At 41.4% G+C, this 20,082-nt stretch overlaps 1 protein-coding gene across 3 annotated transcripts in view; it reads right to left on the reverse strand.

The window, feature by feature from the left end:
• Positions 1 to 19,170, reverse strand: part of usp7 (ubiquitin specific peptidase 7 (herpes virus-associated)) — a 67,599-nt gene extending 48,429 nt beyond the window's left edge. For 2 of the 3 annotated variants that reach the window (XM_069905415.1, XM_069905413.1), the window contains exons 1-2: positions 18,549 to 19,170; positions 2,010 to 2,114 (exon numbers count right to left, since the gene is read on the reverse strand). In XM_069905415.1, the coding sequence (XP_069761516.1) occupies positions 2,010 to 2,114; positions 18,549 to 18,618 (175 nt within the window). In that variant the 5' untranslated portion in view covers positions 18,619 to 19,170. Of the gene's footprint in view, positions 1 to 2,009; positions 2,115 to 8,073; positions 8,412 to 9,986; positions 10,079 to 18,548 lie in introns of those variants that run through there. The other variant, XM_069905414.1, reaches the window with a different exon arrangement.
• Positions 19,171 to 20,082: the final 912 nt, after the last annotated feature.

The raw sequence follows: 20,082 nt of genomic DNA on the forward strand, positions 1-20,082 counted from the left end.
TTACAAGGGTAAATAACCATGAATCGACAAAATGGCTGACTGCATTCTCCTTCTGAGCCAACAGCTGAAGCTGTGTCTAGTCCATTTGTAAGTACGAGTTGTCCTTAAGTAGGACATTTGTAACCCGGTCGGTGACTGTCTGTACCAGTAATTACAAATTTGAACCATTTGGACAAATGCCCACTTATTTTCCCTTAGTCAGGTGGAAGGTAAGGATTGGAATAAGAGAAGGTAGAGGAACTAAATTAAAAGGAGCAAAATTAAAGACTATTGAACATAACAACATCTCTTGATACAAAAACAAGTAGGCAATTTGGACCTTGAAGCCAGCTCCATTATTCAGTATCACGATCATCCAAATTCAGCCAACTGTTTCTGCTGTCTCTCCATACCTCCATCTCTTTTGTCATTTCAACCATCTCTAATTCTTTCTTAAATACATTTAGCCATCTGCCTTCAAATACTATGCCAATGACTATATACTATGGTCATATACTATGACCATACTTTGAGAGAATTTTTTTCCCTCAACTCAGTTGAAAATACCTTACTTTGTATCCTTACACTGGTATCTCATTGGCGGAGTCGTCACCGTGACGGATAAGTTGCGGCAACTTGGAGACCAAAAAATGGCTTGCAATCTCACCAAGGCGACGCCAGGGTGATGTCGGAGATGTCTCCAGACAAGGTGACAACCAATTAGCCCTGCAGTCGCGGGGACGTCGCGGAGACTAATTTTGTCCGCGACTGGGGAGACGTCTCCGTGACATCGCCACAACGTCTCCTTGGTCTTCAGCAGGTCTCGGAGACGTCGCAGACAAAATTAGTCTCCGCGTCGTCACCGCAACTGATAGAGATGTCTCCAAGACCTGCTGGAGACTGGAAAGAGTCTCAAAAAAAAATTGTGCATGTTTGAATTTCCCACTACTCCCTGGAGACCCGGCTAGTCTCCAGGAGACGTCGCGGAGACTCGAGTCGCCACCTAGTCTCCAGGCCAATGAGGTAGGCCCTTTTAGGATGCAACCCCCTGGATGTGTAATTCCCCACCTCAGGAACTTTCTTCCCTCATTTATTTCACCCAGTCCCATCAGGCTTTTTTCCAATGGTTAGCAAATGCATAACCAACCATCCCAATTTGTATTTTTAAGTAAAGCATGCCATCCCAGGAATCAATGTCTTCTGCACTCCCCTCCATGGAAGACCATCCTTGCTCTGATAGGAAGACCGGAACTGCACCAAAGACTCAAAAGTCTGGTCTTCCCATTGCCTATATGATTGCAGTTAGACATTGTTAAGCTTACACTCAAATCCTCTTGCAATGATAAATCATATTCTACTCGACTTTTTATTCACCTTTTACACTACATATTTACTTTCATCAACTTCTCTACAAGGACCCAGGTCACGATGCAGACAAGATGCTTCATGTTTTTAAATCATCATCGAGGATGAACTCACACTTGTGCATTCTGTACTGCATCTGGCAAGCATTTCTCCCCCACTCACTCAACCTGCTCAAACCACACAATAGCCTTCCTGGACCCTCCATGCAGCTCACACTCTTTCCCAGCTTTGTCTCATTGTGAAACAGTGAATCCAAGTCAAATGGCCAAGTTCACAGCAAGCAGAGAATAATCAACAATTTGAAGATGGGGCAGAGATGATGGCTTTGTGGCAAGGTTCATATTTGAAGGAGAGAGAAGCAAGGTGTGCAAAAAGATTTAAATAAAGAAAGTAAAATGGAATCTTTAACTTAACTGCCCAAACATCCTTAACCATACCAAGCACAAATGCCTCTATTTGTAGCAGTTATCATTTTCCTGAAAAAAAAATGTAAAATGCCAAATTTCTAACTGCATCAATACACTTAATGATGTGTGCTGAAAACAGTGCAACTGATATGGGCTGTGGGGTTAGTCCAAACTAAGCAGCATTCAGGAGTCATGTTTCAAGAGATGTACATTCCTAGCTTTAGCAGTTTCCAATTTTAAGACAAAGAAAAACATTACCATCTTCCATATCTTCCTCTGTATTGTTGTGCCCATCTGCCATTGCTACATTACCATTGATGACTGGGTTAGGGGTAATTCGTGGTGGATCATCTGCATCGCCAGCTGAAAAAAATGGAATGCATTGTTGCTATAAGCATGTCTGCATACATATTTTGAACATCTTAATAACTCAGAGCTATAAAATATAATCATGCCAGGCTCTTACCAAGAAATTTAATGGACATTAATGAACACATTATTAACAACCAGGTATGAGGGGTGCAAAATACTGTTGAACTGACTTAAAAAGAAAATAGCAAGGGCAAATCAAAATATTGAACTCATTTTTTTTTTTAAAATAAACCATTTTGTAAAATTAAGAGGATAAATCATGTTCAAACAAGTAGAAAAAAAGTTAACCAATTAATAATAGCATTTACTGCATTTATTGAGGTCTTCATCTGAATTCAATGCAAGATTGGGAGAGCTTGATTGTAGGGCAACGAGGAAGATAGCAGCAGTCTTATTGGAATGGCTACAAAGTGCTTCTCCTTATTCATCAGAACTTAATTTGCTCAACTTCTTGCTAACTGTTGGGACCTCATTCGCAGACTGAGACCTAATCTTTACAATAGATTTACAATTGCCCTGATAAAGAAGTTTTCTTTAACAAAAGCAGTAAATGATAGAAATATTTAGCAGGACAGGCATTGTGGGTCAAATCAAACACCCTCTGGTAGAAAATAATAACTTGTGCCTTTCACGAAGGCTACCAGCATTTTATATTCCCAGCTCTATTTATATTTGCAATTTCCAGCATTTCCCCCTCATTTTTCCCTTTCACCTGTAACAATGACCTTGAGGGAAATTTTTTAAAAATCCACCAACACAACAAAAGCACAAATTAAAAGTTGCAGTTAGAGGAAACATAGCTGCAAGTTTCACGAAATGTAAAATTCATTGTTTGACTGCACAATTCCAGTCAAATGCTTTCTTTAAAAATGAAAATAGTGCACACAAAGGTGAGGAAAATCAAAATCTTTGCCTCTCAAGCTGTAGCTCCATACCCCCAATGAAATCAAAGGGATCTCAGAACCTGTCTTTGAGACAACAATCATAAATCCTCGTTTATTTTCACAAGGCACTTCTAGGGTTATATTTCAACAGTTAAGTGTCAATTGCTTTGATCAAAACTACCATCTGGCATAATACACTCTATAATCCCATCATATTCCACTTGGTGGTGGTGCACAAGTAAAGCAACAGCCCAAAAGAAAACACAATTGCCGAAACTGGAATCAACAACGAGAAGCTGGAGGGAATCTACCCATCGAGTCACCTCAACTTCTCATTGGTTGCTTCAGCAAAAACCCAACATGACTTTCAAACCTCTCATTATCTTGAAGAATGTCAGATCCCTGTATTAAGACTGACCCTGTCAGGGGAAGTCATGTAATGGAGTAGTGGCTGGTCGGGTGGAACCAGCCCTCTCCAGAGAAAAGAAAAAAAGTTTGAAAAACCTGAGCTCAATAAACATAAGATACAGGAAGAGAAAGATAAAGTTACAGAGAAGAGACAGAAGATGGCACCCAAAAGAGAAAAAGTAAAAATAGCAGAGAAAAGGGAAGAAGGAAAATCACTGGAGAAGAAAGGAGGCCTTACCTGCACATCGGAGCAGAGAGGTACTGTGGAGAGGAGCGGCCGATCTCCGATGTTGGTGAGTCCCCGGAGGAGCATTGTCCTCCCAACCGACGGACTTCAAAAATGGCTCTCAGAGCCAAGAAGAGGTGCGCATGCGCAGTCCGCAATTAAAAGAAAAGGTTAACGCCAGCGGGAGGGGGACTCAGCTGAGGAGCAGCCAGTATCGGGGGCATTCAGTTGGGGGAAGTAAGCAAGAAAGAAGAAAAAGAGTGAGAAAGAGAATGAAGGGCTGGTTGGAAGAGGGTGAGCGGCAACGGGGCAACCGGCGTAGGGGAACACCTGTGGCAGGAGGCCCAGCAGCAGGTCGGCCTGCAGCAGGGGGCCTAACAGCAGGAGACACAGCAGCTGGATGCCCAGCAAGGATACAGAAGCAGCTCACCAGAGAAGGATGAAGATACACAGATACAGAGAAGAGAAAATGACACAGACATAGATACAGACACAAAAGAGGAGGAAGAAGACCAAGAATTTCAAAGGAAAGAAGGTAAAATAGAAGGACAAAATTTAGATAAAGCCTTTTTTGAAGAACAAATGAGGTCATTAAAAGAATGGCGATCATTAGAATTTAGTTCAATCAAAAGAAAAATGAAAAGAGCTGAAGACAGAATGCAAAGCTTAGAGTTGGTCATGACTGAAAAAGGGAAAAGAGTAGAAAATGTGGAGGAACGAGAAGCTGCCGTAGAAATGGAAATAAATGATTTAAGAGGGAAGTTGGAAGAGAAGAACATTTTTTTTAACGAGACACAAGATATATTGTCAGAAAAAAATGACGTATTGGAAAATTACAGTCGGCGAAATAACAAAAATAGTTGGCCTGAAAGAAGGCAAAGAAGGGTCAGTTATGAAGGAATTTATAAAAGGATGGATCCCGAAGGTGCTGGGAATGACAGATTCACATGAAGAAATAGAAATCGAAAGGGCACAGAGAGCACTAGTAATGAAACCGCCACCACATCAAAAATCGAGATCCATATTGGTAAAACTTCTAAGATATACAACAAGAGAAAACATACTGGAGCAAGGCAAGAAAGAAGGTTAGAGAAGACAGTATGCCGTTGGAATATAAGGAACAAAATATTTTTTTACCCGGACATCAGCTTCGAACTTTTAAAGAAGAGGAAGGAATTCAACACGCCGAAAACAATCTTATGGAAGAAAGGGTATAACTTTATATTAAGACATCCACCAGTACTCAAAGTATTTATTCCTGGGGAACGGAATAGACTGTTCTCAGACCCAAAGAAAGCGCAAAAATTTGCTGAACATTTGCAGGGCAGGAGAAGAGAGGAGGAAGAATGACAAGGAGGAAGAGTGGCAAGAAAATATACAAAAACATGTAAAAATATAAAGTAAAGATAATGTATAAAGATTTAAAGATAGATAAAAGGGGAAGAAGAGCTTTGTTATATGAATCAGAAAATAGTGTTTTCTTGGGGGGGGGGCTGGGGGGAAGAATAATGGTCACTGAGAAATCGGTTGACGCTTGCGAGTAAGTTCACAAACCAAATGGAAAGGGGAGTTGTGGTTGACGTCAAGGGACAAGGGGCAATCCAAGGAGGGGAGATTCATTTGGGGTTAAAGGGTTATTGCTTGTGGGGATTGTTGGGGTATTTCATGTCTTAAGTGCGTTGTCGTATATTGAGATTAAAAAGGAAAATTTAATAATACAGTAATGGAAAAAATGGGGGTGGAGGTGGTGAAGAGGCAGAAAAGAAGTGAAAATAAAGATATAAAATGGCCACATTGGACTATATGACTATAAACTTTAATGGAATATATAACCAAGTTTAAGTGTGTGACTATAAACATTAATGAAATATATAATCAAGTTTAAGTGTATCCCATTGGAAAATGAAAAAAAATCACAATTTCAAAGACAAAGTTACAATGTTTGAAAAAACCTGGGAACCATATATAGAACGTAACAGAAAGAGCAGGCCCAGGACCACCACCACCAGAAATGATAAGAAGTTAAACACGATCAGATTTAACATGTATAAGTAGATGATACATCTTTTTTGTTTGTATTCCTTTTGTGTAAAGATATTGTTTTATTGCATTTTCGATGTTCAATATTTACTGTTTTTGGAGGGGGGTGGGAAAGGGGAAGGGAGGGATGGGGAAAAAAAAGAGAAAATGTCACTGTGAATATTTAAAGAGATGCATCTGTAAATATATTGGTTGATATGGTTCAGTGCGATAAATTATTACAAAAAAAAAGACTGACCCTGTAGACTGGAGTAAGTGGCACAAAAGATTTGTTGGGAAGGAGCAATTAAATTAGCTACTCCAGAGCCCAAGACATTTTACATTTATTAGCATTTGGCACTTTCCTGATGAATCAGTTCTCCACATTGAGCACTGCTTAAAGAGGATCTTGAAGTTAGAAAAGGGAGATGTATTCTGGGCTGAAGGCAAGAAAAACTTAAATGTCCATCACCAAAGGAAGAGAGGGTCTTCTCTTGTATTTTCTTTCTCAGCAACCTCACCTGAGACACCACCAACTCAAAAATGTCTTGGTCATCAGCTGTCAAAATGTTATTTCATGGGAATCTTTAACCCCGTGCCTTATTATTACCATCAAGTTGGAGAATAACTTCAAGATCTCGAAAGTATGGAGAAGCATTAACAAAACCCCAAATATAGTTGGCAAGTTTCTAGCCAAGAATGGTGGGAGCTACTTGATAAACTGGAGAATTTAAATGCAGTTATTTTCTGTTGATAAAAAATATTCATTTCCATTGTGGGGCGGGGTGGGGGGGTGGTGTTGAGAATCAAAGCTATGAAGTACATCAGGACTGGTATATTTTCCACTCGCCCAAATGAATGTTGCTGCACAGCAGTTGACATGCAAGGCAAAAATATTGGTGTTATCTGACCTCCGTCACAATACAGCAGCCATATAATTAACGGCAGAACCTCACCAATGCATGTGAAAAAGCAACCCCTACCTCCATCAAACTGAAGGACAAGGGTAGGAGACCCAGAGAATATCACCATCTGCAAGTTCTATCTCAAGTCACACTAAATGCTGGCCTGAGAAAATATTGCATTCCATCATTGCTGGTACCCAATTCTTGAACTTTCTACAAAACACTGGGAGTACCTTCACAAGAAGGACTTCAGTGCTTCTCAGTTCTCAAGAGCAATTAACCCAAACCAAAAAAAAAATGCTGGCTTTAACCCTAATGTTCACAGCACATGTTAAGAATGATCTATTCAAAAATATCATACGTGTCTTTATTTTTAAAAAAATTAACCACAGTACAAACAAGCCCTTTAGTTCCTCATTGAATTTATCTATGCTCATCCCATTCACTTGCATTTGGCCTGTAGGATTCAAGTCTCTTGGTGATTTGATTGCTTCTCAAGATGTTGCTTAAATCACCTCAGGCAACATGTTGCAAATCCCCAAAAAAGACCTTTCAGATTCCCTTTAAAACTCCCACATCACAACTAGGCCATCTTGTTTTAGACACAATCCCATGAGGAAAAGATATGCTCTCTTAATTTCTGATTTCTCCATCAGGTCAACCCTCAATCTCCTCTGCCCCAGAAAAACAAACATAGCCCATCAATCTCTCCTTATGACCAATCCATTCCAAACCAGTGGATACCCTGGGATAATATATTACTGAACTTTGGGGCAATGACATCTTCCTTTCGACTGGGAACCAAAACTGAACACAATACTCCAGGTGTAGCCAAAACAATGTTTCACAGACTGGTAGTTGTAAAATCATGACCACATTCTTGTACTCTATGCAATCAATGAAGACAAGCATCCCTCATGCTTTCTTCAGTACCACCCTATTCACATAGGAAAAAAACACATGGAAGAGATAACTATCTTGGTGAAAGAGCCTACTATTGGCTAGGATGCAAAAGCTAATAGATTTTCATCTCCATAACTTTAATTTTTATTCTGGTCTCTAAAATTTCTGCATTTCATTTATTCAACAATTGTACTGAAGAAAACAGGATTAATCTTATGTTCCAAAATTTAGTGTTCAAACCACTCTTTTGATCCAGCCTCTAAATGGTTCTTCTCTTTGGTTTAAAACAACCAGGATCAGTAGTCAACTAATAAATTCATTATTAGAGGATATTTTAGCAAAAACAAATTAAAGCAGTATCAAGGAAGATTTAATGAAAAGTAAAAGAATTTGTTTTCGTTCCCTTCATGTCTCTTTAAATTATTTAAATTTGCATTTACAAGATTCAAAACAAAACCACTTAAAAAAAAAATTACATGATGAATTTTTCAGCCAAGGTTTAAAAAAATGGGTTCACAATATATCATTGTATATTCTTCTAACTCAAGATCCAATAATTCACCAATTATAGGTTCCAGAACACAGGGACAAATAAATTTTGTGACCTGCTTTATCTGTATTCTCCTCAAGCCGCTTCCTGGAGCATTGACTCGGACTTGTAGACAAAAGCATGTTTCTTCTCGAATGCTGGACTCCAGGACTGATACAAAAGTAGACCAAATTTGGATATTTTTGACAAGAGGATAGATTTCCAGCAGTTCAGATATTCACAAGTAATTTTGATGAACGCTGAACAAGCTCTCCTGTGCCGTAAAGTACACGATGAAATCAGGTTCTGGTAGCTACAAAGAATCTACAACAAACAGTATAAAATTCAAAACCAGATAGTGGCGTCACAAGGCTATGGTCCATCCAAGAAAAAGCCATGGCAGGCTCCGAACATCTGGCAAAGAGCAAAGGTAAAAGGTATTGGTAATAAAATAAACTTTTTGATCTTTCAACTTAGCCAATGTATAAGTATGCCTTCCTTTTCCACTGCACTTACTTGTTTAAAACCTGACTGATTTACGCCAAGATCTAGGCTCAAAAAACATACATCCCAGCACTAACTACACTATAAAATAATAGCAATTAGGATCACAGTTTCAAATAAGTATTAATTTATAGAGGTTACAGACTGGAACTCTAGTTCACTGATAATTTAGCAAGTTTACTCAAATTAGCATTGTTAGTTTTGTTCCAGATCCACCCAGGTGATTTTCAGAGTTCATCAAGTAGCATCAGGAAAAAGGAACATCATCATTGAACCAAACTGCTGGAAGGAACCTTCAAAGGAAGTGCTCAGACAAAAAAAATACATAGCCAGGACAACATATTACAGCTTTAAAAACATTGGTTTGGTCACATCTCAAGTATTACGTGCCACATTAGAAGGGGGACGCGACTGTGCCTGCGAGGACACAAGAGGATATTCAGCAAAATGCTGCCTTGATTGGGCCAATACAGCTAAAGTGGTGAATGCAAGCTCAATTTTAACGTTTAAAAGAATTTGGATGGGTACATGGATGGGAGGGGTATGGAGGGCTGTGGCTTGGTGCAGGTCAGTGGGACTAGGCAGAAATATAGTTTGGCACAGACTAGAAGGGCCAAAAGGCTTGTTTCTATGCTGCAATGTTCTTTGGTTCTAATATATTTACAAGTTAGAGAAGAGTTTTCCCTGGTGCAAAGGTGACCTAAGAGAGGTATGTGAAATTATGAGGTGGATAAATAATAAAAGTCGCTTTCCTGTGGTGTAGGCGTTTTAAGAGGTAGGTTTAGAGATCTGAGAGGAAATTATTTCAGAGATGTTTGGAGTTTGTTATTCATTTATACATTGTCTGAACAGGTGGTAGCAGATACACATGACATAAAGCATCTGGACAACTGCTTCCATCAAAACATGGAAGCCGACAGACCTTGGGCAAGTAAATGAGATTGGTATAATTTAATGCAATGGGCTCCATGGGTGAAGGGGCAGTTTCTGTCTGTAAAACTCTAACAGAAAAATACAATAAATGAATCAGAAGAGTGTGTTAAAGCAAAAACTGTTTTGCTCCATAACTCTTACAAAGTCTCAATTCAGCTTACCAAATTAATGTAAAAAGTTACAACCATTTTGTCAGATAACCGGTAAGTCTCTGTAGACCCATTACTTCTTGTACTTTGAAAATAACTTCTGTGAAAATTTTAACTCCTTTTTCCCTTTTATATTTTATAGCAAGAAAGATATGTTAAGCTGTCAATTTTGCTTCTGAAATGCTATACTCTGCAATAGTGAACCTACATCAAAAATATTAATTCATTGATGCAGCACACATCTTGGGAAATCATTTAAAAATATATAAACCTAAAATGAATCGCCATTATTCACTACTTGTACTTTTAACCCCACCATAATGGCTGTTTAACAATAAATTTAGACAGAAAAAAAATCAAGATATTGATTAATATCACGATGACATTTATTGTTGAAACTCACTTTTCATTTTTTCCTCCAACCTGCCTGCCGTTATCAAAGGAAGAGCTTCACATTGAACAAGGAGAATTCATTATTGTGAAATGAATTTATTCTACATTCCACAGTTCACATTCTAAACTGTCCACCATGAAAGATTCTTTTGCACAACAGAAATGAGAAACAGTTGAGCACCCAAGAAATATGCTCAGTAATTAAACTTCGATAATAAATGTATCTCAGACTTAAACTAAGTTATTACCTCCAAATTACACCAAAACAACTTTCTCACGATGACATAAAATAGCCTAACTACCTACAGTGTTCAACAAATTCAAAGCTCATTAACTTCAATAAATAATATTTTAAACTTGTGTTCTAGTGAAATGCATAGAAGTCATTTACATCTTAATTTGAGTGGAGGGCGACAAGATAAATTTATGCTGATAGACTTCACAGAAAGTGCAACAGAAGAGTACTCAGTCAGAACCCAGGTTTTCACTGACTGGCCTTGATGCTGTAAAATTGCTCTTAACATTGTGGTTATAACTGCAGCACCTGGCACTCTGGTAAATTTCATGGATGACAACAAACAACTAATGTACAATTACCTATTTTATTCACAAAATGTGCCATTCAAATCATGACAAGTAAATAGAAGTCTACATGCTCATCTGGCTCAGAATGATGCCATTCGAATTTACCAGCTGGCTCAACTTATCTAGTACATCAACTTGATAATTAACAACAAAACTATTAAGGTGATCATAAAAGGAAATGAGAGGAAGGGGCTTTCAGAAGATTAACTGTTACAGGAATTATGAGAAGCGAGCTTTGAGAACTCCAGGGAACTCAAAATCAGTGTTGAGGTGTAACAATCTTCACATTTAACAGCACCTTGTATTTAATATGAAAAGTCATGTTCTTGCATTATTTATTTGGCACAGGTATTAAAATTTTTGCAGTTTCAATTGAATAACTCATCATCAAGATGGAATTAAATCAGAGATTCAAAAGGGAGTTGATCTTTACTCTCTTGTCAGAGAGTTTTCCGCATAATTGGATTATGAACAACAAAGATAACACAAATACCATGGAACACTTGAACAAAAGACCAATGTTTTTCTGGATCACCATCTAGTTCTAAGATAACATGCATCCAAGAAAAGCAGTGTACACTGAAAAAAAAGAGACCTGTCGCAGCTCACCGGAGGCTTAATAGAACTGGCTCGTGAAGTTCCAAATGATGTCATGAATGCGCGGGGGTTTTAAAAAGCTGCATGTGACTGTTTGAGTAAACTACTTTTACTGAACTTCGACTACGTCTGGTAATTTTCTTGTTCTTCATTTCACACTGGGACGCAGTTGCTACATTGGTGACCCAAAATGGACAACACAATGGTTTCGCTCAAAAGGCCCTTCTTTTGGGCCACTCAACCCAGTTTGGTTCAGGCAGGCTGAGGCACAGTTCCACATTCCCACAAGATTGAAGTACCATCATATGGTAAGCACCCTCGACCAGGACATGGTCAATTGAGTAGTGGATTTCCTTCGGGTCCCACCAGCTCTTGGCAAGTCCAAAGCCCTAAAAGCTCTCCTTCTCTGGATTTAGTCTCTCACTGCATGAGCGAGCGACACGGCTCCTCCATGTAGATGGTCAGGGGACTGCGCCTCTTCGGAGTTATTGAACGACATGTTGGCAGTAGCAGACGGCCATAGGCCTTGCTTGCTCTTTGAGCAGTTGTTTTTGAAGAGCATGTGCCAGAAGACATCCGCCTCATGTTGGCTGACGAGGACTTTGATAATCCTTGAACAGTGGCCGCCCATGCAGACGTTCTGTGGCACGTGAAACAGCAAGGCACAAGGCTCACAGAAATTAATGCTGCATCACATCCAAAGGCCCAGACTCCACGAGTACTGGCAACGAGGGTCCATGATCCCCCGGACAAACATGACTCCATGACAAACACAATTCTGTTAGATTCACCTGGAGTTTTTTTTTTAAAACCATCAACGCTGGGGTTCTGGAGTTCTTCTGAACCCCTTGCCAGTCATTGCTAATGGCAATGGTGGATAGCCACATAACAGCCTACTCTGTCTGGGACAAACTCTCCCAGCACAAATTTCTAGTCATGGGTATGAGGTTAGTGTCCTTCCTGCTTCGGACTTTAAACCCGTGCCAGGAGCATGGGTCCAGCACTCACAGTGGTGACTAACAGCTTGATTCATACGTATGGCACAAGGACTATACCCCTGAAACTCGACAACAGTAAGTTTACATGGAAGTTCATTCTTGCTGCTGTGTCCCGGCCATTGCTTGGTGCCGACTTCCTCACAGCCACTGATGGTGAACACAACAAGCCAGACTTTCTGCCTTGGAAAAGCCAAACTACTCCGCTGCACTTTGATGCTATTAAGTACTCGAACAATGAGTTCACCAGATTTCTTGATGAGTTTCCTGACACTGTCACTCCCCAGTTCTCCATTGCCGCACCCAAACATGGCATCGTACACCACATCTTCACCCAAGGGCCTCCTCTACACACCAGAAGCAGATGCCCGCTGCCAAACAAGTTGTGGCTTGCAAAACAAGAGTTCCACACAATGGAGGTATGTGGAATCATACACAGGTCTGATAGTCGATGGGCTTCCCTGCTACACATGATGCCCAAAGCCATGAGTGGCTGGCGACCTCTCAATGACGCTGCCACTGCAGATCGCTACCCTGTGCCCCATATATAGGACTTTACAGCTAATCTTCATGGGGCCAGGATATTTTCTAAAACTGACTTGGTGTGTGCGTGCCACCAGATAGATGTAAACCCGTAGGATGTGCCCAAGACCACCATCATAACAACGTTTGGCCTTTAAATTTTTGAGAATGCCATTTGGGCTCAAAAATGCTGCACAAACATTCCAGCGACTGATGGATGCAGTGGGGAGTGGCATAGAGTTCCTTTTCATATACTTGGACGACATACTCATCACCAGCCACACCCACAAAGAGCACCTGCATGCAGCTCATGCATTTACTCTGCCGTCGTCTACAGGAGTTTGAGTTAACTGTGAACGGGCAGGCTCTTTCGAGTTCTTGGGGCATTAGATCAGTAGCCAGGGTGTCTTTCCATTGCCAAGCAAGGTGGAGGCCATCCTCAAATTCGCATGGCCTGATACCATCAAAGGACTCCAGGAATTTGTGAGGATGGTCAATTTCTATCATCGCTTTCTAGCCTCTGCAGGTCATATTATAAAACCCTTCTTCGACCTCTCACCCAGCAATGCCAAAGAACTCGAGGAGACAAAGTAGATGACGGTCGGATTCCAGCAGACCAGTCGCCCGAGTAAATGCATCATTGCTGGTCCATTCACAAATGGATGCACCAATGGTCTTGAATATAGACAATGGAAGCCTCCGCCCTCCAGAAATGAAATACAGCACATTTGATAAGGAACTGCTGGCACTGTACCTAGCAGTTAAACACTTCCACTATTTTTTAGGAAAGCAGGGACTTTATGGTTTCTTACTGACCACAAACCACTAACCTTCATAAAGGAGAACATGTCAGATCCCTGGTCAGCCCGCCAGCTACACCACCCTATGTATCCAAGTTTTCAACCTGGATTAAACACACCTCTGGTAAGAGTAATGTGGTGGCTGATACCTTGTCCCGCTCCTTCGTTCAAGCAGTACGTGCCCTGTTTGTAGTCTACATAGCGCTCTCCAAAACTCAGCGCCAGGACAACGAACTCCCAGTTTATAGAACTACTGTCAACTCAAGGATGTAGCCTTTGGGCCACAAGGTACCACTCTCTTGTGTGACATTTCCACAGGTTGGCCTCACCCTATTGTCCCTGCTGCGTGGAGACATTGCATTTTTGAGCAACAGTCCACCTAATAGCAGACAAGTTTGTATGACATTGACTCAAATAGCAGGTCACGTACTGGGCAAAGATGTGCATGGACTGCCAATCTGCAAAAGTGCATAGGCACGAGAAGACGCTGCTTCAGCCTTTCCAGGCACCACAGTGCAAATTTGACCATGTGCAGGTCGACAATGTCAGCCCACTTCCAGTGTCACACGGGTTTGGGTACTTGTTAACGGTCATTGACAGATTCACTAGGCAGCCGGAGGCAGTTCCTATGACAGACTCATCAACCGATTCATGCGCTAGAGCTTTTATTTCTGCCTGAGTATCTCTGTTCGGCTTATCCACACGTAACCTCCCACAGAGGCCCACAATTTACCTCTGCACTCTGGGGTGCTTTGTTGTGACTGCTAGGAATGCAGCTCCACCACACAACAGACTACCACCTGCAGTTGAATGGCCTGGTGGAGCAGTTCCGTAAGCAAATGAAGGCTGCCTCCAGGGACCTGATTGGGCAGACAAGCTGCCCCGGATCCTCCTGGGGATAACAACGGCACCCAAGGAGGATCTCAACTCCTCATCAGAAGAGTTGGTTTATGGAACCCCACTCATTGTACCTGGGGAGTTTATGCCCACAGCGTACAGACAGGAGGTACCAGCGATTGACGTCTTAGGCAAACTCCAAGCACAGCTTAGAAAATTGGACCCAGTTCCCACGTCAAGGCATGGAACAACAACCTTTCATCCCAAAGGAATTCCGGGACTGTGAGTTTGTGTTTGTACGTAGAAGTGGACACAGGCCACCCTTAGAGAGGCCATATGAAGGCCCCTTCAGAGAGACAATCATATAACGTGTACTGGGCGTCGGGGGGCATTGAGAAACATTTATGATTGACTGACTAAAGCTTGCTCATCTCGACCTTGATCAGCCCTTGCCACGACTCCTGATGTGAAGGCGTGGATAGGCTTGGCCTCCTATCGCCAGTTCTAGGGGTGGGGCCATGTAGCGGCTCACCGGAGCTTTAATCAAACCAGCTCGGGAGATTCCAAGTGATATCCTCACGTTACAATGTGATGACATCATTTGGAACGTGCGGAGTTTTAAAAAGCAGTGTGTGTGACTGAATAAACGACTTTTACTGAACTGTGACTTGACTACGCCTGATCATTTTCTCATTCTTCATTTCACACTGAGACACAGTTGCTACAGGCCCATAAAGGGATGTTTCAATCTTGGCAATACTACTAGTTTTCAAGACAAACTTCTAACAATTCAGTTATTACCAAACTAATATTATGAACCCTAAATTACAATCTTGGATTCCATTTCTAATACCTCCCCCAAACCCCAAATGGTGTCCTCAGTAATATTTTCTCCATCATTTCCATAATAACCAAGACATCTGGAACAAAAATGCCAGCAGGCTTCCTTTATATATTAAAAAATTATTTCTACTGAAGATACAATTCATAAGAACCACAGAATAAAGCTGCAAGAGCTACATTTAAATTGAGCCTTGACATCCTTTGCAAAATTACATTTGCACAAACTGATCTACAAACAGAAACGTGCACATTTCCTAAAGGAACATACTAATCATCCTAAGAACTTGATACAAAATAATCAGCTTTGCAATTGAATCTCACGTCAAACTCAACGATTAATTTATTTCCAGTGCAAATTCTACTTTGAACAAGAATAATTCTTCACAGCAATAACCAGCTACAACTTAGATGTGACAAACTGCATAAAACCAATCCATCTTGACAAACTAAGTGCATCTTGACAAGCAAATTAATGGTAGAATAGAACATGAGCATCTAAGTATGAAGGTGACACTAATAGTGACAAGAGGAAAGAAAATCTACCATGAAAATTGAGCTACAAATACTTAAAGATATCAACACTGCTTCCATAATATAAACATTACAAATTCTAAATATGATGCAAAGGACTCAAAAATAATATAAATGACATTTAAAAAATTTAAAAATGATTTATGAATGGGTGAAGTGAAATAAAATAGCAATTACCATCATAATTTAAGAATGTCATACATGCTCTTGTGCTGCATCTCAGGAAGCAGAGTGGGAGGTGCCTGGAATGTATTGGCAGGATAAGGGTGGAGGCTGACACGATAGGGACATTTAAAAGACTCATATTTATTTGGATACAAAAAAAATCAGAATTTTGAGCTGTGAGGGAAGAAAGATAAATTGATGCAGAGTAGGTTTATAGAGGTTGGCATGACTTTATGGGCTTTAAAAAGGCCATATGGTGCTGTACTGCCCTTAGATGGGAATGAAATGTAGCAAAATTGCTCTTCTGAAGACTAAGGTTGGGATTCCCCCACCCCCATTACACTCAGTTGTACACATCACCAACATCAATGACTACAATTGGAAAATTTGGTTATTTGAGAACCACGAGGTTGTAAAGTTGAGCCAATGAGGAAGGTACAATTGGAACACACAAACATCATGTTTTGCTCCAGATTCCGGCATCTGCAGTCTCTTACATGTCCACATAAGCATCATGTTACTCAGAATATCAGCATCTTATTACTCAACTAAGTTTTGCATTTGAAAGGGAAAAGAATAGAGATAATTTGTAAAGGAATTAAACACCATTAGTCTCATAACACAAATGCCTTTTATTTGACCATGCTACTAAGCATGGAAAATTTGCCTTTTTTAAAATTAGTGCTCCTTTTCAAACATTGATTTAATTTGCAAAATATGAAAACAGTAGCATGAACATCTCACAAAATTAAAAATGCAATATCTTCTCCTTATAAAGTAACATTGCAATATGCTCTCTGCCAATCCTCATCAGTATAATGTATGCTGCACTTCAAGCTACATGACCTGAGTAAGCCAAATATAATTCAGAGTCATCCATGGCTCAGTGGTATTAACTCATCTGAAACAGGTGGTCATGACTTCAAATTCAACTCCGGGGACACAAACATTATTATTTGACACTCCAATGCGAAACCAGCAGTAGCGTACAGTCAAGTACCATCTTTTATAGATCCAAGGAAAAATATGAGATGATAAAGATCCCACTCCCATTGTTCCAATATCAGAATCTCCAGTTAATATCTTCAATGCTTGTGAAACTTCACTGTGTAAAAGTTGGCTGTATCTTTCTACATTACAAATGTAACTACTCCAAATGTTAATTGAGCCTATCACTATTTGGAATGTAAAGGATTGCTAAAGGTGCTATTTAGTAACAGCATTGTTTTTGAATGATGTTCAGGACCAGAAAACTCATGACAGCTTTACCACTTGTTCATCCAGATCATATAATCTGTAAATATCAACTGGCCAGTGTGTGTAAATCTATTGCATGTTATCAAAGATGTTCAAAAAAGTGATTTGTGGAACTTTCAACAGTCTGAGGAACAAATGACAAATTGAGTACATGTTGAAATGAAGGATGGATTATGTTTCCCAGCATCCTAGTTGAAGGCTGTTCTAACATTTGTCGTTGATGATACAGCTTGAGTGCCCCTTTATCGGAATACCTGAAACGATCCAAAATCTGAAATGTTTTTCATCCGTGTTCCCATAAGGTAATATGTAATAGAGTGCAGAAATTCCGATCAGAGAACAGGACGTAGCTGACCAAATAAGGCATTATTGAGTGTAGATTTTCAAAATATGTCTACTTCAGTTAATTTGTGCATATGTAAATATTTGTATTGTAATAGGATTGCATTATCTTCAAGTCTGAGTGAATGAGTACATTTAAAAAAAATGTTTTTCAAAATCCGAAACACCAGGTCACATGCATTTTGGATAAGGAGGACACGACCTGTATATTGGACTAGGACTCAGAAAAGAAAAACAACAGTTAACAGATCCAGTTGCAGGCCTGATAATGACACTGACACAGGAGGCCTGCTGCTCAGTAACAATCCAACAGCTAAAGAGTCTTGGACAAATGTTAACTTCTGATAACAACAGAGGCCATAATTTACATCGGCAGCAAGGTGTAAACAGTCAGTGTAAAAATAACTGCAAGAACAAATATCTGGATGATTGCAATTAAGAATTCACTCTATCTCTGTCAAGTAAAATCTGTCCAGATTAAAGATATCATCAATACCAAATTATAAAAGGTGATACATAAATGAATGTAACTCACACAGGACACACTGTTCGTTTAAATTATAGAATTGACAAAAGCTCATTGTCGTCAAGTTTAAAAAAAACTTTTAATGAACATAAAGCTCCATAGTGTTAAATGCATTATTAATCAAAAAGTAATCGCAACCATTAACAGGTCCACCCATTTATTTTCTGAAATCAACCGGTTAGATCCCAGTTTAAGCAAAAAATCAAGTGTGATGGGCAGATGAAACAAGCCAAGCCAGCATGAGATAGCAAAAGTTGCAGTGATCTGGAAACCATTGAGTCCGAGATCCAGAACCCATAGGGCCTGCTTGCTGATCTGAGAAACACAATGAAGTGAAAACGGGCTGCTGGTTCTATCGAGCTCACTGAGTCAATCATTTTAGGATTTGGCACACTGGGAGATAAATTGTGGAGGGAAGCCTGCGGCCTTCGGGAAGGGAGGGGGAGGGGCAGAAACCCCGCGCTCTCAACCTGCGGCCTAGCTCGGGGGATGATCTCTCTCGGGAGAGAGATTCGGGGCGGGGGTGGATGTTGAGGGAGGAGGGGATGGGGAGGCCGAGGCCCGCGGCTTACCTTCCATCTCCATCTCCTCGGGCTCGCTAAGGTGCTGCTCATTCTGCTCGGGCTTGGCGCAGTGGTTCATGATGTGGCCGCCGGCCTCCGCCTCGGCGCCCCTCGCCTGGGCGACGGACGCGAGCGACGGCTCCTGGGTGGGGGGAACGGAAACCCGGACGTACTTGCTCGCGATGCGCCCAATCTCGGCCGGGGTCTGCGCGCTCGAAGCTTCCCCCCTCCCCGCTCGTCACGGCAAAGGGGGGAACTCGCCTCGGCCTCGGCACCCGAAGAGGTGGGGGTGGGGGGGGGGGGGTGAGAGGAGAGAGCCAGCGCCCCCCCCTCGTGAGGAGTGGGGGGGGGGGGTAGGGGAAGGGAGAGGGAGACGCGACAATCAAAACTAGCGGCTTTATAATTAGGCCGCAGGAGGATGCAGGAGGCCTCCGGGACCGAAATGATCCGACGCCGGGCTGGGAGGGGCTGCTGCTGCTCGTCGTCTGCGCGGCGGCGGCGGCCTGCCCTCGCTCTGCCACCCGGGCTGCGTCCCGCTCCCTAGGCCTCGCGACTACCACCACCTTCTTCTCCTCAACCCGTTGCTCGCACCGTGCAGAAAATGGCGACGCGACGCAGATGTCACGGCCTCGACGCGCATGCGCGGCCCGCGGGGCCCCCGTCAAGGGGGCGGGGCGTGTGAGCGTCGTGTCACCCAGGAGCATCGTGGGATCAGCCTCCGCCTGTCATGGCGGCGGCGAGGAGGAGGACGCGGGGGGGGGGGGTAAGCAATCCAAGCAATCCAAGCAAAGGTTCTTTGAACCCACTGCCTCACAAATATTTATTTACATTTAGTCTCTCTTTTTTTTCTTCTTGCCTTGCTGTAGCCATTTGTACTATTATTGTAGGTGTAGCTTGACATGAGGGTGTGGCTGCAGTGGAGGAATGTTGGGGCATCTGTACATTGTACTTGTGTATATGACTATAAATCTTCCATCCCATTTCTTTTGTTTTATTGTGGGGGGAAAAATGACTTTTTATTTCAAAACACAATGCTGGAGAGCATCTGCACAAATATGTTCCTTACAGACCGTTTACTTCTTCCTTTCACGGTCTTTCATTCTTTCGTTTGCAATACCAGATATTGACTTTTATCTTGTGGGTGTCACAAAGGTGAAGATAGGTGAAGATAAAAATTATGACAAACCTATATGTTAAACCAGTGGTTCTCAACCTTTTTCTTTCCACTCACGTACCCCCTTAAGCAATCCCTGTGCCATCGGTGCTCTGTGATTAGTAAGGGATTGCTTAAGGGGGTATGTGAGTGGTAAGGGAAGGTTGAGAATCACCGCTCTCGATCAATTGTTACTGAAATATTTTGCTTGAGAAAAATTGTCATTGGCCCATTTCCTTTGGAGTTAGGAAATTGTGCACATAACGAGGCCATTAGGAACAATGAAAACCATGGTTTTCTTTCCACTCACACACCACCTTGCGCAATCCTTTATTAATCACGGAGCACCTATGAAATGGGGAATACTTAAAGTGGCATGTGAGTGGAAAG

Source organism: Narcine bancroftii, chromosome 12 (assembly GCF_036971445.1).
Source record: "Narcine bancroftii isolate sNarBan1 chromosome 12, sNarBan1.hap1, whole genome shotgun sequence".
NCBI lineage: Eukaryota > Metazoa > Chordata > Chondrichthyes > Torpediniformes > Narcinidae > Narcine > Narcine bancroftii.